Source organism: Piliocolobus tephrosceles, chromosome 9, assembly GCF_002776525.5.
Source record: "Piliocolobus tephrosceles isolate RC106 chromosome 9, ASM277652v3, whole genome shotgun sequence".
Lineage (NCBI taxonomy): Eukaryota > Metazoa > Chordata > Mammalia > Primates > Cercopithecidae > Piliocolobus > Piliocolobus tephrosceles.
In genome coordinates, this window is record NC_045442.1 from 98,262,191 (window position 1) to 98,287,634 (window position 25,444).

The 25,444-nt window shown below is 40.9% G+C and overlaps 1 protein-coding gene across 3 annotated transcripts in view; it reads left to right on the forward strand.

Annotated features, from left to right (window-relative positions):
* Positions 1-25,444, forward strand: part of NRP1 (neuropilin 1) — a 160,459-nt gene that overhangs the window by 68,034 nt on the left and 66,981 nt on the right. For all 3 annotated transcript variants that reach the window (XM_023218148.2, XM_023218149.2, XM_023218150.2), the window contains 3 exons: positions 4,067-4,294; positions 11,311-11,466; positions 14,186-14,352. In XM_023218148.2, coding sequence (XP_023073916.1) covers positions 4,067-4,294; positions 11,311-11,466; positions 14,186-14,352 — 551 coding nt within the window. The remainder of the gene's footprint in view (positions 1-4,066; positions 4,295-11,310; positions 11,467-14,185; positions 14,353-25,444) is intronic.

Consider the following 25,444-nt stretch of genomic DNA (forward strand, 5'->3'; position numbering starts at 1 on the left):
GTGAGATCACAGTTCTGAGACATTTAGGCCATTCCAGAGTCTCTGGGTTGCATTACTCCAGGATCATCTTTGCCTGACCGTCAACAAGGCCAGCCCTGCTTCTTCCTGCCCTCTTGGAGCCATGTTGGACTGGCCTAATTCTCTTCCTAAGAGCCCCTCTTTTCCTTCTACATGTCTCTTCCCAGATGCTGAAACCTTAGGCCACCAGCCCTACCTTTTCAATTTCCAATTACCTAAAGAGATTTCTCTAGAAAACCCAAGCCTCCCCACTGATCTCTGTTCCCATCCTTCCCTTGGTCTTCAGGCCCAGATGCTGGAAGAAGCTGCTGCTGTTTCCTATGGGTCTCAGTGCAAGGGGTCTGGGGGTTGGGGGGTGCCATTTACTGAGAGCAGACTTGGTCACTTGATATATGTTACACGAGTGACAGTTTGTGCATTTAATAATAATTCCGAAGAGAGTCTTTTGACTGTTATTATTCTCCATCCTTATTGTCCTTGGCAACTAAATGGTGGCATTCCTTATAGCTATACAAGTTACTCCTGTTCTTACAAGTAAAGAGGAAAGCTCATGTTCACTAACTCCAAATGCCTGTGAGAGTGCCACTCACTCCTAGGCACCCAGGGCTGCTGGCCTCACTCCTGCTCATCTCCTGTGTTGTATATTCATCTCCTGTGTTCTCAAACTGCTGTAAAGAAATACCTGAGAGTGGGTCATTTATAAAGAAAAGAGGTTTGATTGGCTCACAGTTCTGCAGACTCTACAGGAAGCATGATGTTCACACCTGCTGAACTTCTGGGGAGGTCTCAGGAAACTGACAATCATGGCAGAAGGCGAAGGGGAAGCACACGTCACAGTGGCCAGAGCAGGAGCAAGAGAGAGAGGGAGGGGAGGTGCTACACGTTTTTTTGTTTTTTGTCTTTTGTTTTTTGAGACGGAGTCTCGCTCTGCCGCCCAAGCTGGAGTGCAATGGCCGGATCTCAGCTCATTGCAAGCTCCGCCTCCTGGGTTCACGCCATTCTCCTGCCTCAGCCTCCCTAGTAACTGGAACTACGGCGCCCGCCACCACACCTGGCTAATTTTTTGTATTTTTAGTAGAGACAGGGTTTCACCGTGTTAGCCAGGATGGTACATGTTTTTAAACAACCAGATCTCATGAGAACTCACTTACTATTGCAAGGACAAGGCCAGGAGGGGATGGTGCTAAACTATTCATAAGAAATCCACCCCCATGATTCAATCACCTCCCACCAGACCCCACCTCCAACATTGGGGATTGTAATTTGACATGAGATTTGGTGGGGACACAGATCCAAACACTGTCATGTGTATTTACCATGGACTTTCTTAACCCCTTTTCTGCCATTGTCCTTTCGGGAGAAAGTGTTTCTTCAACTATGGTGAACTGAAACAACAGTGAATAAGGAAAATATGAAAACGAATTTTGGTATATAGTGGAGAAAATAGGAAGTTACAGAATCTTTAAATTAGAAGAGATCGTATTTTGCAAATTCTAAAGTACAACTCCTGTTTGTCATGCACAGAATTTGAGAACCAGAAAGGATGAGAGTCCACCCAAGTTTACCCAGCCAGTGAGTGAATCTCAGGACTGGAATTCAGATCTCCTGGGGCTCCATCCTGTTCTCCTCCATCACCCCATGGAATGTCCCCATGTTTTGTCAAAATACACAAGAAAACCTGGGATCACTTCCATAGCATGACAAGGGCAAAGTGAAAGCACCGAAATTCACTTGCTTTTGAAATTTCGTATGACCTTAATTCCTGTCATTTTTTTCTCAATAAATCTTAATCTGAACTGAAACATTTTATCTTTTTAAGAAGGAGAAAATATCAGTATCTGCATGAAACCTTGCTGTTTACTTTGGCTTATAAGAATGTAGCCAAAGCGATTTTTTCCCCAGGGAGGAGTTTGGAGGTCTCCAGCATAACCGTTTCTACACTGTGGATATAAAATCCTAAAGGGTCCCCAATAGCATATATGTACATAAGTATTTTTTATTTGCGGATGAATGACTCAAATTACCATAGTCGCTGTCATCTCAGAAGCCACCAGAGTAATTTAGAAACTAAGATTATAAACCATACAGCACATGTCGTAATCTCTACCTGGAACTGACCTGGTGAATTGCCACATGTTACTAACTTTTGATCCAGAATCAAACAGATAAGCATTTGCAGCGCTCACAGTGAAGGGTGAGCCGTGTCCAAGAAGGTTTGAGAGGTACTTCAAATAAGTCAGACCTCTGCAGACCAGGTTTACTGTGCCCATCTAAGAATTCTTCTGCATCTGCAATGCCATGGATCCATGGATAGTTGATATGTGCATGAGGAGGAAAGGATTGATTTGTTTTCTCAACAGGCTGCCAGATGCACTCCGTTGGTATTCAGCCTCCTGACCCGAATCACTAAAACTAGAGACCTACTAGTTAACTTTAATCTCTATTGATGTCTAATGAGTCGCCTCTAGTTGCCTGGCACTTTGGGAGAATGTTCAGTTAAGACCAATGTCAACAAAGCACCTTATTTAGAATTGAATCCTTGCATGCCATTGCCAGGGCCCCATCACTTCTGCCTTCAAGCCACTGTGAGAAAATGGTGCAGGAAAAGAGTTGTTGTACTGAACACCCCCAGATTTGATCCTGAAATTCAAAAGGGTAAAGACTTCTCTGATTCACAAGAGTCTCAAGTGTAGCTATTTGAAGATCATAGCAGCAGGTGGTGTTGAGGGACTGAGTTGATGTGCTCATGTTGGTAGGGAAGGCAGTTTTGGTTTTGTTGTTGTTGTTGTTTGTTTGTTTTTTGAGGTGGAGTCTGGCTGGCTCTGTCACCAGGGCTGGAGTACAGTAGTGTGATCTTGGCCCACTGCAACCTCTGCCTCCCGGGTTCAAACGATTCTCCTGTCTCAGCCTCCCAGGTAGCTGGGATTACAGGTGCCTACCACCATGCCCAGCTAATTTTTCTATTTTTAGTAGAGACGGGGGTTTCCCTATGTTGGCCAGGCTGGTCTCAAACTCCTGACCTCAGGTGATCCGCCCACCTCAGCCTCCCAAAGTGCTGGGATTACAGGCATGAGTCACCGTGCGCACCCAGCCGAGAAGGACAGTTTTTGAATTGTGTAGTGAATACCACCCTATGCTGGTTACCATGAATTGAAATTGGAGTCATTCATACAGGCATAAGGTCAACCTGCACTATATGCATGGATGCTCTTGACCAATTTCAACGACAAATCACCATAATTTGTAAAGTCTTGGTGGTACTGAACAGTCATTAAAATTACACATTATAAATAGATGCATTACACACACACACACACACATATCTATTAACATGCAATTTTAGAATGGCATACTATACTGTGTCTGATACTTCGGGGAAGGTTAGGATGTCAGCATTGATATCAGGTGACTTCCGGCATCATGGCCTGTAATCACAGTTTATCGTGCCCTCACTAACAGCCACACTTTACCGGCCCACCTGTGTCAACACCACTCAGAATGAGTCACTCACCCTTGGTACATGTACGAATTACCTTTCACATTTCGTTTGTCAAAGAGGCATAGGTCACATCTGGCAGAGTTACTGAGTCACTGGTGTAGGAATCTGAAACCCAAACTGCCTCCACTGAATTCTCTCCCTCATCATTATAAATGTTCTATTTCACCAATAAAGGGCTGTCAGCCTCAAGATTTAAAGATTTAAGCTTGAAGGAGCTATAATTATTTCTCTAGGGCTCTGTCGAGATTTCTGCAGCTTACTCATTCATTGTTCCCACATGATTTTATATTTGTCATTTTTTCCCCTGCAACAGCAGAAGTCTTTAAATTGCTCCATACAAATGGAAAGCTAAGGTTAACACAATAAATCTAAACTTGACTTTCCATACCCATTTTACTAATAGGAAAAAGCTGACGAATGCATGATTAGAACAGTGGTTATAAAGGTGGGCTTTTATTAGAAAGATGTTCTGTCTTTACCCAGGTTATTTCTTGGGGAAGTTGTTTAAGTGGGATTTTCACTTTACTCCTTTTTCTCTTCTACTCATAGGTCCTGAATGTTCCCAGAACTACACAACACCTAGTGGAGTGATAAAGTCCCCCGGATTCCCTGAAAAATATCCCAACAGCCTTGAATGCACTTATATTGTCTTTGCACCAAAGATGTCAGAGATTATCCTGGAATTTGAAAGCTTTGACCTGGAGCCTGACTCAAATCCTCCAGGGGGGATGTTCTGTCGCTATGACCGGCTGGAAATCTGGGATGGATTCCCTGACGGTAAGAATGACAAGAAGCACCCCAAAAAGGGAAGGTTCTGGAGGAAGGGCACCAGGATTCTTTTACAAGAGTCATGAGACATGCATCATTAAAAAAAAAAAAAAAATGCTCAAAAGGACACTGGAAAACAAAGCAAAACTCTCTTTATGCAGAGCAGTGATGAAATGTTTGAGCTCAAGAAGACCTTAGTAATTATCTAGTCCAATTCCTTCAGTTTATAGATAAGGAAGCTGAGGCCATGAAAGATTACAAAAAGTTCTTGTAGCTATTTTTGTGATATAATTGAGGTGAACCCATAGTTTTTCTCACTAAAGTATTTTGCTCATGCACTGACCTGGCTACTCATCATTAATTCACAGATTGTCAGAGGATGGGCTCTTAGTAATTCCATTATATCAAACCACTCATTTTAGAAATGCAGAGACTCAGGACCTGAGAGGTTGAGTATTTAATAAAATTTTAAGGCCAAAATATGCATCTGTTATACGACAGAATAAAAATTTGGAAAAGGAATGAGAACGTTTGGGCATTCCAAATTTAGACAGTTTCCCTGTACATTCTCTACAGATTTTTCATCTTTGGGAATTTGAATCACCTCATTACATCATTTATAATCATTGACCTATCATCTAAATGCATTCATATACCTAAAAAGTATTTCTTGAGCATCTGTCATGTACCAGGCACCATCCTAGCCCCTGTGTAAGTAAAGCAATGAAAGGTGCTGCCCTTTGGAGTTTCTCTTCTGCCAGGGAGAATGAGACAATAAACAATGCACATTACAAATAAATGAATTATGTGTGTAAAATGTTAGAAGGTGGGAAGTGCTGTAAACAAATCTCCCCAAATGCAAGCAAGAAAAAGTAGAGCAGAGTAAAGGGATGAGAAGTTAGGAGGGGAAAGATATAGAGTGAAATTTTAAATAGGGTGGTGAGGTTAAACCTTGTATTTATTTATTTATTTATTTATTTATTTATTTATTTATTTATTTATTTATTTTTGAGACAAAGTTTCGCTCTTGTCACCCAGGCTGGAGTGCAGTGGAGCGATCTCGGCTCCCTGCAACCTCCGCCTGCTGGGTTCAAGCGATTCTCCTGCCTCAGCCTCCTGAGTAGCTGGGATTACAGGTGCCCACCACCACACCCAGCTAATTTTTTGCATTTTTGGTAGAGACGGGTTTTCACCATGTTGGCCAGTCTGGTCTCAAACTCCTGACCTCAGGTGATCCCCCCGCCTCGACCTCCCAAAGTGCTGGGATTACAGGCATGAGCCTCCGTACCCGGCCAAGGTTAGACCTTATTAAAGAAAACAACATTTGAGTGAAAATTTGAAGGAGGTGGAGGAAATAGCCATGTGAACATCTAAATGAAAGTTTTCCATTCCACTCTTGTGAATTAGAAGGTGAATGGCAAAAATACATAGTGAAATTCTGAACAGTGAGGGATAATATCCAATAATTTGTTACAGCTGCATTGCTTGTCTTGTGTTTAGTCTGGTTTAATATTAAGATTTCTCTAGAGAACACACATTACACAGATCAGAGAGGATAGCTTGGAAGTCTTCACCATCATGGAGTTAGGAGATGTATAACTATCTGTAAAACAGAGTCAGATACTATTCTCAAAAGAATATTTAAATACATTGTACATAAAGAATAAAGTAAAATGTAGACCGGGTGCTGTGGTTCATACCTATAGTCCCAACACTTTGGGATGCCAAGGTGGGTGGATCACCTGAGGTCATGAGTTCGAGACCAGCCTGGCCAACATAGTGAAACCCCATCTGTATGAAAAATACAAAAATTAGCCGGGCGTGGTGGTGCATGCCTGTAATTCAGCTACTCAGGAGGCTGAGGCAGGAAAATCACTTGAACCTGGGAGGCAGAGGTTGCAGTGAGCCGAGATCATGGCCACTGCACTCCAACCTGAGTAACAGAGCGAGAATCTATTTTAAAAAAAAGAGTAAGTAAAATGTAAAGGAGATTGCCTTAGTCTTTGAAATGACATTATTATTAGTGTGATTCAATTTAGCTATGTTCCTCAATAGTAAACAGCATTAGAGAAAAACCCGGTTTAGAGAATCCTTACATTGTCATTGGAATAAATGGGTGAGTTAACATTAGTTTAGTATCTTCTTTGCTCTTTTACCATATAAACAGGGTTATGATAATCTTATCAAAACTCTTTTATTAAATAATGAGATTTACCCAAACAGAGTTCTGATTGATTTCCAAGTATTCAATCTGATAATTAGGAAAACAGTATTATAATAATATTATAACAATAGTTGGAACATTTTACAATGGATTTATTTGTTCACAACCCAAATTTGCAGCTTTCCTTTCTGGAACTTTCATTTAAATTGACATCTGAAGAGGAGGTCCAATCAACCAACTTATTTAGAAGACTTTCAGAAAGAAGGCACATTGTTATTAGTGTCAAGGGTTTTTCAAAGTAGTAATTTTCTGGCTCTAGAAAATCACTGAGTTGAATCGAGGAACAATTAACAATAAGAGTTATCAGCCTTGCAATTTATGCATGTTTTAAACTATGGTGCCTTTCACTTGTTCCCAGAGAAAACTGGCTTTGGAATATGAAGAATGCATTTGTATATTTGTTAATATTTACCTGGCCTCATTCAGCCTGTACCTGCATAACGGTTTTCTTTTTTAGGCAAAATAAAACTGCATCCTCCTGGTTGTTTTTTTTTTTTTTTTGGTCAATGACACTAGAAACATTTTTGTCATAGTAGTTCAACACACATAGTTCCTCTGCCAACAAAATTGCTTTTAGTCTTTGATATCCTTTCCAAAAACAATAACCAGAAGGTGCGGAAGGCTTTTAACCATCAAGTGATTTTACGTTGCATTTTATCATAAACATTGAATTAAATGACTAGGTAATTGCAAGCTATCCATTGATTCAAACTGACTTTGAGGAAAAGCAGTTTACTCCAGAACTCAAACATCACATCGGTGCTGATGATGTCAGCCTTCTGCCTCAGCTGGCGAAAGGGGCTGGAACTGCAATTGTTACCTGTATTCCAAAAATTATCAATCATTTCGGGAATACATATCATAATAGCTAGATTGAGTTCTGCTTGCTTTTATTTACTTTTACATTTAATTAACTTTCTAAAGACTAATTTAGAAGAGCTAGATATAAATATGCCAATTTTTTCTGGGGAAAAGCTACAAAATGTATTTTTGGTATTCCAGATATTCCACACCAAAAAGTCTATTAATTTCAGAAAAGTATAGACGGCCTATCTTGTACCTTTGAAACGAATCCCTTTTTTGTTTATTATTCAAAATACTTCATTTTAAAAGGATACCTTTAGGCCAGGTGTAGTAGCTCACACCTGTAATTCCATCACTTTGGGAGGCCTAGGTGGGAGGACTGCTTGAGGCCAGGAGTTCAAGACCATCCTGGGCAACATCAAGAGATGAGACCCTGTCTCTGCAAAAAAAAAAAGTTTAAAAATTAGCTGGACATAGTTGCATGAGCCTGGAGTCCCAGCCCCTCAGGAGACTGAAGTGGGAGGATCACTTGAGCCCAGGAGTTCTAGGTTATAGTGAGCTATGATTGTGCCACTGCACTGCAGCCTGGGCAACAGAGTGAGACAGCCATCTCTAAAAAAGAAAAAAACAAATTTTAAAATACCTGTTTGTAGTAGACCAGCACTTTTATTTTTTCACATAAAAATGTGGCAGAAAGCCAAATCATCTGATTCTGAGATAAGGTTATAATTATTGGAGAGATTAATGGGAAAATGCAAAGGATATGGGATCACCATTGCCCATTGTAGGCATATATTTAAACAGCACAAATACTATATTCCTTTCACATCTGATGAGATATGATCATTATAGCTCTCCTTTCCCCGAAGCTTGGCACATGCTGCTTGCTAAAATTCTGCAATAATTCAATTTTTGAATTATATTTCTGCTTTTGTGACCGTTTTCATTCATCTCCTCGGCCCTTGGGTTCACAATAACAGAAATAGGAAATTCAATAGCTATGTTCATGTAAATACACAAATGAGCACACACACGAGACGGATAAGAGTATTTCATCCACTCTCACTCAGATCAATATTACATTAGCTTGCTAGGCTAAGGTCTCGCTGTTGTTCAGGAAAATTCAATACTTCTTTGTATTATAGTCGAAAAAGCCTTTCACTGTCGTATCTTGAGGGCTCCTAAAGAAAGTGACACGCTGTTATCCGGGGGCAATGTTCTAGGGACAGAAGGCAGATTTACCCAGCATGTCTTAAACATTATAAACCAGTGAGTCATGGAGACGCTCTAAATTGCAAGTCTGCATCAGACAAGTTCTCTTCTGTTTTCTCTTTCAAAGAGATTCCCCTTCTGCCCTCCCCAAAGGAATTGGGTGATAGTGGCGGGGAGGATCAGCCGCCTGGGCTTCCACAGGGCGATCACAGCTTTGCTCGCCAGCTTGTATTCTGGGGGAGGTCAGCGGCTGTGGTGATCAGAGAACGACCCCAAGGATTAGGGCTGTCAACGTTTGCCCACAAACTAAAGAAAAAACATCGTGAAGCCACACTAATGGAATTTAAATGAGGGAAAAAGTAGTGAGGAAGTCTGAATGGACTCTAAGCCTTCTTTTTAATATTGCAGATCAGAAATGAGATTCTTTTTTAGGAAAGACTTAAGTGTATGCTTCTAGCAAGGTATTTTCATGTGTATGTTATGGACAACTTCGTGCTCCAGAGATAAGAAAAAAAAAAAGTGTTGCATTACTACTAGGGCCACATCCAGAATGAAGAAAATCTATTAAATAGCAAAGAACCACTACCTGTAGAAGAATCAGAAGCCAGGATTAAAGCTGAAGAGAGACAAAAAACAGCAAGAGTTTCATCTTCTGAGATGCTTTCTTCTGCCAACAGAGAAGTCTAATATAACAAAATTTGCTTCCATAATGCAAAGCTATTGTCCGTGTCAGCGTGATGTCCTGTAGATAATCCCTATCAATCCTCCCCATTGGGTCATCCTCCTCGTTTTCTTCGTGATAAAGCAGTCTAAGCACACAAACTGTGTGGTGCCTGGAGGGACAGTGAAGGGTTGCGGTAGAGAGAAAACTCTGAATTCACTCAACTCTGTTATTTCCAACACATCGAGAAATTAGCAGGTATTGTTCAAAGCAGCCCATTTTTGCACTAACTCAAATAGGTGAACCATTTTGGTTTACTTTAGTTATTTTATTTTGTTTGGGTTTTTTTTTTTTTTTTAAGAGAATTGGCCAAGAGCTGAAAACCTGTCAGCTGAGGATCTGTGCAATCCACAAAACGGGGGCTCGGATTTGCTGCCTACTAGGAACACAGCTGGTACTCGGGGCTTCAGGGAGACCAGTTCTTTTGAGGTTCACTTTGGCAACCACATCTGAAGTCTCTCTCGGCCTTCATCAGCCGCGTCCTGCATCCATACTGCACACACTGGCCTTGAAACACCACATCCCTGTTGAAGGCCCCTTCCTCCAGGGACATGTCCACCTAATGTGCTTCTTTAAACAAAGCAATCATTCTTAGCTGAAACGCACAGAACCATGGATTTCTTGGAGGGGAAAACAGTCCACACCATATTGTCCTTCTAAACCCAAACCATCTGGTATGTTTTTACCATATGTGCAATGAAAAAACCTAGAGGGAAAAAAAGGACTTTTTTGTGTGTGGCTTGTCGATAATCAGGACAGGGAAGTGGAAAGATTCGCCATCCAGAGGAGTTCTGCACTCTTCCCAAGGCAATTTCCAGTTTACTCATTGCTAAGGTTTGCTTAAAGCACTTCAACAAAGGTGTGGCCAGTTTAAGTCAAACAGCAAATTGCTGTATTGATTTTTGTATTTTTTTTGAGACAGAGTCTCACTCCGTCATCCAGACTGGAGTGCAGTGGTGCAATCCTGGCTCACTGCGACTTCTGCCCCCTGGGTCTTGCCTCAGACTCCCCAGTAGCTGGAATTACAGGCACATTCCACCACACCTGGCACACTTTGTAGTTTTAGTAGAAACGAGGTTTCACCATGTTGACCAGGCTGGTCTCGAGCTCCCGACCTCAAGTGATCCACCCACTTCAGCTTCCCAAAGTGCTGGGATCACAGGAGTGGGCCACTGCACCCAGCCATCAAACAATTTGACTTTAACATAAATTAGTGGGTGTTCCCAATCATTCGCCTCCTCAAGTCCCCTTTTTTTCCTGGTGTGTACAATCAAATGGATGCTTTTGGTGATTTCTTGGCCCCTGGAAACAAGTCACCTCTCAGTTAGGAGAGAAAAAACTAGGACAGAAGTCAGACAGATGCATTTTTATTTCATTTAGATTATAGGTTGCCATTATTTATAAATTATTGGTATATGTAGTCTCCAACTTTTGACATGGTTACAATGATTTGTCTTCACATAAAGCCCTATGTAGGACATAATCCACTGTCCTTTGTCCAAGCCTGTGATGTTTATCATAATAAGAATCCAGGGCAAAAAGATAGCATGAGGAAGCCAATCACAGGTCAGTTGTGGATCAGACCCCTGGGACTGATCAGACCAGAGGGTTCCCTGGACATCAGCATCCCCAGAATCTCCCCTAGGGCAAGAGAAGCGAGGACAGGTAACTCAGAAACCTCAGTGACCACAGCTTAGCAGGAATCTTTTGGCGCTGGGCTGTGTATACAGTTTTGCCCTGCCAGTGGGTACCAAGGTGCCACTTCAATAGCCTAAATCTCATTCTTTGCAATTGAAGCAAGCATTTTGATTCTGTTCCTGAAAACAGTTCTGCTCACTGGGGAATGCGGTTATGCCTGTTACTGCCCTTCTGAGTACACTTTAAAATCTTCTCCGCAAACCCAATCCAATATGTTCACTGCAAACCAATTAACTTAGGGAAGCCTTGCTCAGGGTTAGAAAACACTTCTGGGTTCTGCTGGGACCCATGTTTGTAAATGGTAATTTTTGCATCTGCTGCAGGAGAAAAGACATTTTGACATTGTCTGTATTCCTCCCTTTCCAGTTGGCCCTCACATTGGGCGTTACTGTGGACAGAAAACACCAGGTCGAATCCGATCCTCATCGGGCATTCTCTCCATGGTTTTTTATACCGACAGCGCAATAGCAAAAGAAGGTTTCTCAGCAAACTACAGTGTCTTGCAGAGCAGTGTCTCAGAAGGTCAGTGTTTTTTCATTTTGCAAAGCCCTGTGGTAAATACTCAATGTTATTCCTGCTCACACACCTGCGGCGACATGAAGCACTAAAGTAATGTGTTGTGAACGGGGGTGTCAGGTATCTGTTTTTCTCTTTTAAATTTTTTTTTTTTTTTAAATATCAATAGGAAGAACTATTTGGTGTGCTTTCTTTATAAAATTGTGGGTGAGAAGCCTGCTTGGGAGCCTCTGAAATCATGGGAGAAAGTGGGAAATGGCAAAACAGTGCCTTGAAACAATGAAATGTGACTAGAGCATCTACCTAGCACCCTCCAATGCATACAAGGCTGAGCATCATAAGAGGACAGGCATCTATCCCAGACGATAAGAACAAATCTGCGGTAGTTCACTGACAGAGCAGTCACAAAGTGTGGATAATGCACAGTGGTTTGGTTGTGGAAGATGCTGGAGGAAGCCATTATGTTTTTTGTGTTCTATTAAAATACTCAACTCAGCTAGCTCAACCCTTCCTCAAAGTTTTTGTGGTCTCTAGGTCTTTTAAAGGCCCAAGAAAAAATCTGAAAGAACAAAGAATAAGGCCAGGACTGGTGGCTCATTCCTGTAATCCCAGTGCTTTGGGAGGGCGAGGCAGGAGGATTGCTTGAGGCCAGGAGTTGGAGACCAGCTTTGGCAATAACATGCAAACTTGACTGTACGAAAAATTGAAAAGTTAGCTGGGCATGGTGGATCGTGTCTGTAGTCCCAGCTACTTGGGAGACTGCAGGAAGATTGCTTGAGCCCCGAAGTTTAAGACTGCAGTGAGCTATAATCATGCCACTGCACTCCAGCCTGGTTGACAGAGTAAGACCCAGTCTCAAGAACAACAACAAAAAAGAACAAAGAATAAATTTTTTGTGCAATTATCAGCTCTAGCTCCCAGGCTGTAAAGTAACATAGGGAGAGGACAAGGGGTGTTTGGAGAGGTATCCTACCGATATGCTCATATCTTGTACAGCAGATCTTACTGGAAAATAAAGAGGCCAGTGAAATTTCAAAACCTTATTTGTATTTTATTTATTGGATTAATTGATTTATGTATTTTTGTGCCTGTAAATAATTGTTATATTACAAATAACAAAGCTAAGCTTAAAAATATGAAGCCATTCAATTCCTCAAGGATCTAGAACTAGATGTACCATATGACCCAGCCATCCCACTACTGGGTATATACCCAAAGGATTATAAATCATGCTGCTATAAAGACACATGCACACCTATGTTTATTGCGGCACTATTCACAATAGCAAAGACTTGGAATCAACCCAAATGTCCATCTGTGACAGACGGGATTAAGAAAATGTGGCACATATACACCATGGAATACTATGCAGCCATAAAAAAGGATGAGTTTGCGTCCTTTGTAGGGACATGGATGCAGCTGGAAACCATCATTCTTAGCAAACTATCACAAGAACAGAAAACCAAACACCGCATGTTCTCACTCATAGGTGGGAATTGAACAATGAGATCACTTGGACTTGGGAAGGGGAACATCACACACTGGGGCCTATCATGGGGAGGGGGGAGGGGGGAAGGATTGCATTGGGAGTTATACCTGATATAAATGATGAATTGATGGGTGCTGACGAGTTGATGGGTGCAGCACACCAACATGGCACAAGTATACATATATAACAAACCTGCACGTTATGCACATGTACCCTAGAACTTAAAGTATAATAAAAAAATAAATAAATAAAGTGAGATAGATTGTAAAGATAAAGAAGCAAATTCAATAAAAAAAACTAAAAAAAAAAAAAAAAATATGAAGCCATTGCAAGAAAACCTTGTATGCCCTAAAACCTTATCTGTTATTGACAGAAAATTCAGAAAATGGGGAATTTTGATTAGCTGAGATTTTCTGGATGGTTGAAGACCTTCCCTTTAATCGCTAAAGCTTTTTTTCACTTGTGTACTTTGGATTAACATTTTCCTAAAACTGAATGCTCATTTCCCCAGTATCATCAAACTGACGATGTTAGACCTCAGAGAATATAAATTTTGATGTTTCATGGTCACTGTTGTGAGCATTTTGATTTTGTGCTCTAAAACTGTGGTGCTTTGGGGCCATGTGACAGTGCAGTTTACCCCCAATGCATAATTATGTTAATAGTCATGATCAGGCCAGAGGCGGGGCATAAGAACAAAGGAAGTCAGGAAGAGGTGGTGTGGGTGCCAATAGTAGAATCTGAAAGACAGGGAGTTAAGATCTACCATCCTTTCAGTATGAATTGTAACTAGACATAGTCTTTTTTCAGTTCTCTTTGATATTAAAAGAAATAATTTAATACAAAAATTTTCTTTTAAATACAACTTTTTGTGTGTACCCATATGACAGGTAGAGCCATAGATAGTTATAAACACATATACTCAACTGTGAACACAAATCAGAATTTTCATCATTTCCTGGTACATTTCAAATAGTCTTTTTGTCAACCTAGGTCCACTTGGGAAAATTATTAATCACTGTATGATCTTGATAACCTTATTTTTCAATATTGCCATGAAAATCCAAGTATCAGTGCTATATTCCAGTAAGTCCCTTACTACCATCTTTTTAAAGAATTTTGAATGAATGAACTCTTTGGTTTGTCAAGTTAAAAAAGAAAAATGCATCTTTTTCTTTTTTAAATTTCATAAATCCCCTATGTTTTGATGACTTTGGGCCCTGTTTTTCCCTTCAGATTTCAAATGTATGGAAGCTCTGGGCATGGAATCAGGAGAAATTCATTCTGACCAGATCACAGCTTCTTCCCAGTATAGCACCAACTGGTCTGCAGAGCGCTCCCGCCTGAACTATCCTGAGAATGGGTGGACTCCCGGAGAAGATTCCTACCGAGAGTGGATACAGGTATGCAGCATAAGATCAAGCCTATCTAGGATTGAGTAAGTTTTTGACTGTCTAGAGAGGTTGTTGAAAGAAAGTGGTACTGTGCCAAATGGCCTCCAATGAGAAGATAGGTTAACGGTCATCAGGTATAAATCACTGCAAAATGAGCGCATCACTACACGATCAGAGAAAAGCAGGCCCAGATGACATCCCTGAAAACCCAATTATCTTCTCAGATACTTACATACTACTCTTCCGAGAATGTGAGTACAGGTGTCTCACTTTGATAACAGCTCCAAGATCTGATTTTTCCCAACTACACACTGTCTGTTAATGGGCTTCCTATTTTGACATGTTTTTATTTCCTGGATAAAATATATGAATCCTGTTTATAGACGTGTATGAAATAATTGTTTCCAAGTATAGATTTCTGTTTGTTCAGGGTAGGAGAAGGGAAGGAAAGGTTGGAGTGTGTTTTTCCACGTAGGTCTGTATAGCACACATCCAAGAAGGGGTTTGGTTGAAGGCACTCCCCGTTGATGAGATATCCATGTTTAGGCATGAAATGTACATACCTGTGTCCTCATTAGTGATGCTGCCTCTACTTTCCTCGCTTTGTTCTGACATTCCCTTCCCTCTGTCACTTACGTATCCCCATAGATACCTCGTCTGCCCCACATCCCCACCACTGACCCCTTTTTCCAGCCGTCTACCCCCTCTGATCCCTGGCACCACTCCTAATGCCCACTTGCCCAACCTTGATATCTGGGTATTCCCACCCAAAGGCCTGATGCTGACAGCCCTGAGTTTTTCACTCACTGTTAAATGAAACATCCATAGCTGGATCTGTGGGTTAAACTGTGGGCAAATTATACAAAAGATTATTTGCTGAAGGATCCAGGCTTCCTTTTCAGGAGAATAGTCGGAGCCTGTCTTACGTTTATTGCTAGATATAAAATGACTAATTCCCAGAGAGAGTTTCCAAGCAAGAAAAAAAAAACACACAAGATGATTAATCCTCTACTTTCCACATCTATTGCTGCTTCAGTCTTTTAAGCACAAATACCAGATTTTGTTTTACTTTGGAAAGGTCAATATTAGTTTAACATACACTTAAAGTGAAATGGCCTATTACAGGAGACTGAACTCACGCTAACCTCCAACACTGAGAAATATGTAGAGGGTGAGAAAAGATGAGACGTCTACCTTGGGATTGCTGAATCCATCTCTAGATTAAGTCAGAAACGAAATGAATTTGCCTGTGTCAAAATAGCTCTTGGTAATTTGTTTTCCCACATCCCCAAACCAACAAGCAGTTCAGCATGATTGACAGATGTGCCTCTCCGGGGAAGCTTACATTTTGCAGCACTAAGCATGTTTGTATGGTAATGAAACAGGAAAGGTCTCCTTGTCTCCCTCACAAGGCGTGCGATAGGGGTGTGGCTCGCTTCTTCAGTGCCCCTCTGCTGAAACCTCTAGGGGAGCATATAGATGGGCAGGCTATGGGGCTTCGACCCCACCGCAGTGTCTAAGGCTGAATGTTTACAAGCCGCAGCGCCAGTGGGCGCGTGTTACAGGTGCTCTTTTGGTTTGCTGTCTATAGGCGGCTTGTGTTCACCAGCTCAATTAGACCCCCTTCCTTATCACAAAGACAGAGGGATTTCTGTATCCCGGGGTTTCTTGCCTTGGTGTACAGGAAGATTCGGATCACACGTGATCTTGGATAATGAGTGCAAGGTTTTATTGTTGGGGGGGCTGGAAGAGAGATGGTTTTCTCCTGGACTCTTCTCCAACAGCTCCGCGCGAACTCCACGTCGTTCCGCCAGTGCCTGTTGCTGTGCTCTTCCACGGGTCGGCTCTCGACGACCAGCCACTTGTGCCTTCTTCCCTCATTGTGTTCCTCACGACGTCCAGCCGCTTGTGTATCTGCCCACTAGGGTCTCAGGTTATTAAAGGCCCAGGATGGGGGCGTGGTGGGCCCGGGTGGTCTTGGAAAATGCAGCATTTGGGAGGGAAAGTGGGAATACCTGTCCTCACTTTGGTCCGTGGGGGTGGAGCGCTAGCCAAGGACTCTCCTTTCTCTACCCTGCACTTCCCTTCCCCCTTCCCTATCATTTAAAGGGACGATGCTCCTCCCTTCCCAGCACTCCTGTATCAGTAACGTTGTCCCATTCTTGGTACTGTGGGAAGCTCTCACTAAGGTAGAAATGGTGGTCTTCCAGGAGCTCTGAAACTGCAACTGCAGCAATTCTTCTGTGCAAGGCAATTCTCTTGTCAGTGAAAACACTGAGACTACATGGCCTCTCACAAAGCATTTGTCAACAGAACAGATTTACATCATTCTTTGGAGTTAGACACAATCTGAGATTGCCCCAGAAGAAAAAAAAATCTCAAATCATCCATCTCTTTTTGCCAATGAGAAAACATGATCAGGAGAAGCAAAGTACCTCAAACTCCCAAAACTAGAGGGTTATCTTCTTGCTCATGCGTGTTCTATGGCTGGGCCAGCTGGGGTCTGCTCCATATCTTCTCACACCAGGACCCAGACCTGGGGAACAGCATCCTCTGAAATGTTGCCTGCCCCAAGGCAGAGTGTATTAGTCTGTTCTCACACCACTATAAAGAACTACCCAAGACCGGGTTAATTTATAAAGGAAAGAGGTTTAATTAATTCAGTTCTGCATGGCTGGGGAGGAAACTTAGAATCATGGCAGAAGGGGAAGCAGGAAACTTAAAATCATGGCAGAAGGGGAAGCAGGCATGTTTTACATGGCAGCAGGTGAAAGAGGCAAGGGAAGGAGGAACTTCCAAACACTTATAAAACCATCAGATCTTGTGAGAACTCACCCACTATCATGAGAAGAGCATGGGGAAAACCGCCCCCATGATCAAATCACCTCCCATCAGGCCCCTCCCTCAATGCCGGGGATTACAAATCAAGATGAGATTTGGGTGGGGACACAAAGCCTGACCATATCACAGAGGGAGAAAGATCACAGCTCATCGTGATGGTTCTCAGGTCTCCCTGCTGGATCACTTGCATCCACCTTCACTGCCAAAGCACATCACAGAGCCACACTTAACTTCTGAGGGACAACAGGAAGCCATGGCCCCATCTGGCTAGAGGGAGGAGAGCTTAAATGACAATTGTCCTACTCATAGGACATTGATCCTTTATCGAGTGCACAGAATGTGGCCAGATCTATGCTAAGTACTTGACATATTTTTTATCTGATCCTCACTGCAATCCTGGGAAGGAGGTATAATCAACCCCATTGTAAAAACGAGGGTGCTGAAGTTCAGAGAAATGGGTAAACACTCAAGGTCACAGTTAGTGACCTAGTGACCTAGTGACGGGCTTGGAAACAAAGTCTATCAGACTCTAACACCCACTTATTTATGTTACAGTATGCAGGATTTTTACTATTTATTCGCATTCATATACTTTCAAGTGTATTTTATGAAATGTCCATCACCTCCCTGCCGAATCACGTTGAGATGGGTTGGGTGCTTCCTGTTTCTAAGCCTAGCATGCAGGCACTTTGCTGCTCCATCCCTCTGAAAGGTGAAAGTCACAAAAGCTTAGCTTCAGGTTCACCTTCAGGTAAAATTACTGTTTTTCCCCTTCCGAGCTCAGCAGGCTCATTTACATGCTTGTTGTGTCTGTGTACAGGGTGGGTGCTGTTATCATCCACCGATCACCTAATTATGAATAATTTCATGTGTTTCCAGCTTTTCTGAAACTCCTTGGAAGTGGTTGGCTTGTTGTTTTCATTAGATAGATGTTTTGTAAATTTAACCAACAAGTACAGCATAATTTAGACTGAGGGCAAGAGGCACATACCTCTAATCACAAGAACCTTAGCACACACACATTTCTATTTATATGCACATAAATATGCAGATAACGTTTGTTTTCTTTTTCAGATTTTTCACATTTTGCATGAAATATGCCCCCACAAAACAAGTTGCTCTAGCAACAACAAGTATACAAATACTTTCATGTGTTAAATTAATAAGGCGATATTGGAAGCTGACTTTCCATCAAGACAGGAACAAGCTTTGGTTCCCATTGTTTTCCCTAGGAAATTACTGAGTGGCATTAAGAAAAAAAAAAACAATGCATCATTAACTGTCGATATGAACGTTCACATTGGAGCTTCCTGTGAGATCTGTTGTCTGCCAGAAAGCTTAAAAACAAGTCAAGGAGCCTGTTAGTGAGAAGGAGCGTGAAGGAAGTCCCAATGTGAAGGTTTGCACACAGCCATATCCTGCTGAAAAAACCACTTCATATCCTGAGCTGCTAAAATTCCCTCATTGTCAATGGCAGAGTTAATCACAGTATGAAATTTGCCTGCCCTGCCTTTTTTTCCAGATTATTCCATTCTGTATTCTGTGTCCCAGAGCTGCTGATCTTATTATTAATTTCACCTTTTTCCTTCCTTTGTTTCTGGTTAATCATTCCAGGATACAAAATACAGACTGTGTATCAGTGGTGCGATCAAAAGTCTTCCTTTTCAAGCACATCATTAGAACCCAGGCCATTAAGCTCATTGAAACTGAGTTTCTTTTCCCATAAAATAAAGATAATGTAGCCTTCACTCCATTCAGGCTCTCTCAGTCTATGATCTATGAGTCTCAGAGAAATGCAGTTTCAGTTTTTCCTTTTCATTTCTGCAAACTAAGTACACAGTGTACTGCGTCTTCTGGGGAGACGTTCTCAAAGATCCTGAACGTAGCCATTGACACGCAAAGCAGAATTTAATTCGTTAATTATTTCAATGTTTTATTAATGATAGTGTTCACCACACTGTAAACAGATTTATCCTTCCAGCTTTAATTAAAGCTCTTGGGAGTGCTTTCCTCAAAACAACTGTGACTTTTCTCTGATTAAAATGCCAGGAGACCAAAAAAAACAAGAAACGTAATACTTGGGTGGGATATGAACTTTGTTGTTCGAAGAAACAAAAATAGCACCAGGATTACCGCACCCTCTAGTGACTTTAGAAATTAAATTACTTGACAAACCAACCTGGGCTGAAACTACTCTTCTCCAAATTTAGGGGCTTTTTCTCTTGTGGAAAAAAATTGTGGTACTAGAGTATGTATGCCTTCACTTATTCCGGAGGAGCAGAGAGTGGTTGAGTTCTAAACCACATCCTGTTTGGGTTGGTAAATCAGCCCTCTTATGGATTAATCAGACAGAAGGAAACCTCCAGGAAGACAGTCTGTAGGTGTAAGACCACATCAGCAAACCCTTGAGGCAAGAGCCTCTTCTTTCTCCACTCCATTTTCTAGTGAGATGTTAATTCTGAGGTATGAGAAGAAGGAAATTTCCAGAAAAGAAGGACTGGAGCCAACCTGCTGAAGAAGCTTATTTTTGTGTTTCCCTTTTGCCTTATATGTATTTCTCAAATAATATTAAAGTCTTCCCCATATTCTCTCTGAAGGAACTTTGGAAGCAGATACCATTAATGAAAGCCCTTAGTGTGGTAGGGAGATGGGCTGCATGGAATTGAAACACACACAGTCATGTTTAGTCATTTGAGACAATAGTGTCAAAAGAAAGTAAATGCCCTTCCTCTAAGTTCAACATGAGAAACTGGTCCAATCAAAGTGGACTTTAAGGTTGCTTTAAAGATTTTAAAATTAATTCTGACACATATTCTAACAACAAAATCTTATGTTTTCATAGCACTCTTCCCTTACAAAAGCACTTTTGTTTTGAGACAGAGTCTCGCTCTGCTGCCCAGGCTGGAGTGCAGTGGCGCGATCTTGACTCGCTGCAACCTCCGCCTCCTGGGTTCAAGTGATTCTCCTGCCTCAGCCTCCTGAGTAGCTGGGATACAGGCACGCACCACCACACCGTGCTGAATTTTGTATTTTTAGTAGGGACGGGGTTTCATCCCATGTTGGCCAGGCTGATCTCGAACTCCTGGCCTCGAGTGATCTGCCTGCCTCGGCCTCCCAAAGTGCTGGGATTACAGACATGAGCTACCGCGCCTGGCCAAAGGCACTTTTTATATACATCCTATTTTAATCTTACTAAGTGAGGTCAGTTGACCAGAGATTTTTACCCCCATCTTCACTTGAGAAAACTGAGGCCCAGTGGGGTAAAATAGTTCACCAAAGTCCTGACTCTGGAGAAAGACATAACTTGTGAGAAATCTTGGTCTTACACAATGGACGTGAATATCCTTCCTCAGACTCAGGAAGCAAGACAGCAGGCATAGAAGGAGAAGTCAGACCGTGGCCAGCACATGCATTGCCACTTGCCTCTGGATCTGACACCCAGCCAGGGTGCAGCGGAGACTTGCAAAGCTCTTTGGCCACTCTGATTATGTTTTTCACTGGGTGGTCTTGCGATTGAGGTACGCTGGAGAGATACTCTCATGCCAGCTATTCGGAGATACATAACTAGTCCTGGCATCAGGCCTGATCGGCCACAGACGAGGCTGATGGGTCATCAGGCCTGATGCGCCGCAGACCAGACTGTCAGACACAGTCAGGTTTGCCACCCTCAGCCCTGGGGTCCTTTCTTCAGTCCTCTGAGGTTTCTCGTCCATACACTTCGTCAACATTCCATCCAGAGCAGTGAGCTGTTGCTTCTGGCAACTTCCAAAGTGGCTCTGTCATGATTCAAAACTTGAATTGCCTGTTACAACTTGGTGAGAATGGGCATGAAAAATAACACAATGGCGTAGACGTGATTTCAGGAGCTGAGAAGGGTCTGCCTGGTCTTCCTTTAAGACCAAATAGAATGAAGTAACTTATGAGCCCTTGGAAATATCTCCTCTGAAAAATGGTAGTATGATATATTTTTATCACATTTCAGATGGGATGAGTGAGTGCTGACATATTCAATTTGAAGAATCTATTACTTGAAACCCTTGTTTTATCTTTAAAGTTAAAATCTCCTCACATTGAAAGTAGAAACTGAAGTAATTTACCTTAAAGCTTTAGAATGTCATTTGTTTTAACACGTTTCATATACAATTTTCTTTTCTGCTAAACTTTGTGGACAAATTTTTTATTCTCTGGTATTAACGGGTTGAGTGTGGAACAGGTATCACCTTGATTTTTTCACAAAAATTGCTGGTTTCTCACAGGTTTTGTCCATAGTGTTGTATTCAAATTGGTTCCACCTGCTAAATTGACTGATCCAGAGCATAGATAGGGCCAGGTTATCCTGATTGTCAACACTCTGTGCCTATAAACCAGATACTTTAGAGGGTGTATTAACTCATTCAGATCATTAGTAAATTGCCAAAATTACATTAAAATGATACTTTATAAATCTGTGAGTAGTGAAATGACAAAAATAGCTCACTGGGTTACCCAAATGTGGAATGATGCATGTAAAATACAGTGTTGGCAAAACTAGGGAAAATATAGCTGTTCAAATGAATGTGGATTCCCCAGGTGTGCTGTGTGTGTGTGTGTGTGTGTGTGTGTGTGTGTTTATTGCAACTAATACTAACATGCTGTTTCAACCAAAACATTCGTCTGGAAGGAAGACAATTTGCTTTAAAAAAAAAATTCCCCAAGGTGAGCTTTTGGTGCTTACCCTGATTCTGCATTGACTTCTACTTCCTCCATAAAGTAAACGCTTTACACACTAACAATTAACAAAGCAGAGGTCTGTTACCTATGACTGAGTTTCCACCCAGGAAGTCTGTTCCAAAATCTACAGCGTCCTGAGGAACTTTTCCTAATGTCGTCCTGGGACCATGGCTTTTTATATCACAGGAAGTCATTTGAAGGGAGTATGTAGGTAGAGATGGATTAAATTCTAAGTGGTTTTGTTTGTTTGTTTGCTTTTTAAGGAGGGTATGATTTGGGGAAAACAGGTGCACACATAAGAGATGATTATTTGCATATTTTTAACCAATTGTTTTGTTTTGTAGAAATTACCAAAAAAAAAAAAAATTGCCAAGATGATTTTAACCATTTTGTTCAAGTTGACTAATTAATTCAGCTTAAAAAATCAGTCCAATGATTATACTAATTTCATGTCAACACACCTTAAGGAAAATGTATGATATTTGAAAAAGCCTCTTAGATTTTGATGATGAAGCATCACCGAAAAGACAATTCTTCAAGAACCACCACTGTTCAGGTAGAATTACTCTTACGAATAAATTACCTGTGTAGCATCAACTTTCCATTGTACTTACAGTTTTTGGTTTCTTATTGTTTGATGCAGCGTCTATTTGAAACAAACACTCATAGTTATAGTCTAGAGAAGATTTTTTTTTTCTTTCAGGGATATCTCAACTTTAAGACTAAAAGGGATACAGGCATCCTTTTGTCTAAATCCCTTATTTTGCATAAGTTCAGAGGTTAAGTGATTTGAAAGACCACAGAGGAAGTTAATGACAGAACCTGGACTAGAATCTTAGCATCCCTGTTCCTACTCCATTGTAACAAGATGAAAATGGATTTCAGTCTCTTTTGAGACTGGTGTCCTGAAGACCAAGTAAGTGTGTTTAAACCTGAGCCTACCCCTACTTATTTGCTGACTGGCAAATGGTGCTTATGAAATTGAGCAATCACTGCAGAAGCTTTAACTTACATGGTTGGACTACATCTAGAGCAGGGTTTCTTGGTCTGAGCAATAGTGACATTTTGATTTGCATAATCTTTTTCTTTTGGAGGGATTGACCTGTGCAAGATAGGATGTTGAACAGTGTCCCAGGCCTCTGCTCACTAGAAGCACATAGCATACATACACATGTAAGTCATAAAACCCAAAAACTGTCTCCAGACATTGCTAGATATCCTATTGAGGGAACAATCACCCCCACTTGAAAACCACTGGCATAGTAGATCCTGAAATTCTAATCAAGTCATTTTTTTTCATATAATCATCCTTTTGAAAGAAAAATTTCATTGCTGTTTGGCTGGCTTTTATCACTTCTAGACTGCTTGTAGACATTATTTGAACAGAACCGTAGCTCTTTTGTTTTCCAAAAATACAGATGTATTTGTTTACCTTATGCAGGAAAATAGCTTCATAAACCTTCCTGCTTATTTATCTTAGGCTTCCCTATTTTTAGCTTTTAAACGTGAACTGTTTTTAGCTAAATAAATACAGATGTTATTTTAGAATGCTGTACTATTGGGTCTCAAAATGCACTAATAAGGACAGGATTAAGAAAAGGAAGCACAGGATAAAATTGCAAATTACCATTGACAAGATTCAGGCAAAATAAGACTGAAATTAGCTCTTTGACACATGAACATTGGATGTCACCGACCTTTGTCTACCTAGTTTTGTTTTTATGTGGTATGTAAATCAGACAGTTCTTGGGTTTTTTTTTTTTTTTAACTTCAAATATAATCAAGAGGAAACAATTGTGGTTGAAAAGGCTGTCTATTGGTTAATAACTTATCTTTTCATGGGAAAGATAATATTAAGTTTCCACTTCTGTAACCTAAATAGCAACACATTAGAAGCTATCAGTTACCAACTAGTTTCATATCTGTGGACCAATAAGGAGGTAAGGTTGATGGTTTCACATCTGTTTTGGGTGAAAGGCTGTTCCTGTCTGTGGTATTTAAAAGTTAAAGAACTTCTGTTATTATACAATTGGGAATCCTCAGGGAGTAAAATGTTAATGAAATCCATAACATGCACAGATTTTATGATAGCAGTTTTAAGAAATTCCTTTGGTGGGGTTTGTTGATTTCTGTCCCAGCAGTAATAATTGCACCTTTTACAGAGTGCATTAATGTTCACATTTAGGAGCAATGGCTACATTTATGTTGTGTGTAAGGTAACACACCAACTCCTAAGCTTTAAATACTTTCATATCGTAATTTGAAAGCACCAGAGCAAAAAAAAAATACGTGTTCTTCAGAATTAGCAGAACCCATACGTTAAAACTTTTCTAGCACAATCCACAGCCACCTTCTCCAAAGGTGAGAGAGAACTGAACCCTGGAAATTCCAAATCCCTGGTGTGGATGAGGATTTTATACCCTTGTGTAGTTCTCATTTAATGCACCATTTGAAAGCACCACATCAAAATGGCAATTTTGATCCATGTCAGAATAGCAATTTTGGATGCTGATCTGAAACATAGACAGACACAAGCATGCACACACACACACACACCTCCACCCTCCTTCTCCATTCTCCTTCTCCGTCCCTCCCTCCCTTAGCCATCTAATCTCATTCAATTCAAGATTCAAATAAAGGGAAGAAAGTAGATTAAATTTTAAAATGTTTTATAAATCCCAATAGTAATAAAATGCATTATGCTTTTATATTTCCAACTACTGAACAGAGTGTTTGAGACTAATTGCACATGTTAGGATTGAGGATGATCACATATGCACTTGTGCATGTGACTTGGGCATTTTTTTCCCAGCTCTGTTTACCCCAAGGGGTTAAAATGCATTTATGGCATTATTCTAATTGCCTTCCTTCAGGAGAATGAGATGTCTTAATTCTACCAAAGTTTTATTCTTCCTACAATTCCAATGCTTTAAACTTCTAACTACATATTTTGGATCTAGAAAAATAAACAAATAAGCTCTTTTATTCTTTTAGCAAGCCTGAGAATGCTATAGAGGAAATTCTCCAGGGGGTGGGTGATTGGACCAGACAGATGCTTGGGTTGTTTCAAGCATTTAAAATTCTGTGATTCTATTAAAAATAAATTTACTCAATCAGCTAGTACCCTGAGCTTGTGTAAGACGAAAATATAAGTATATGGAGTATAGCTGGAATTTGTCTCAAACACTATTGATAATTATGTGAGGCAGCACATAGCAAATTTTTTTAATTAACAAGATTTTTTTTTTCTTAGATCAAATAATTGTTCAGGTTGGCTTCATCGTGAAGCTCCTCTGGGGATTTCACATAGAAACCTCACTTGCAGGGCCTTTTTCCTTGGTCCTTTTGTGCTATCTTGTAAGAAAGTGCAGCCCACTGGGGAAGATAAGATGAAGCCCAGACGGTTCATCTTTCATGTCCCTCCAGTCTTTGAAGGAAATATCTGTAAGGCATGGGCTTACCCACCATTACAGACTGTTCACACCTTAAAGTTCTGCCAAAATCTGCTATTTTTTCCTTCCTTAAGAAGACAAATACCATGTTCCATTCT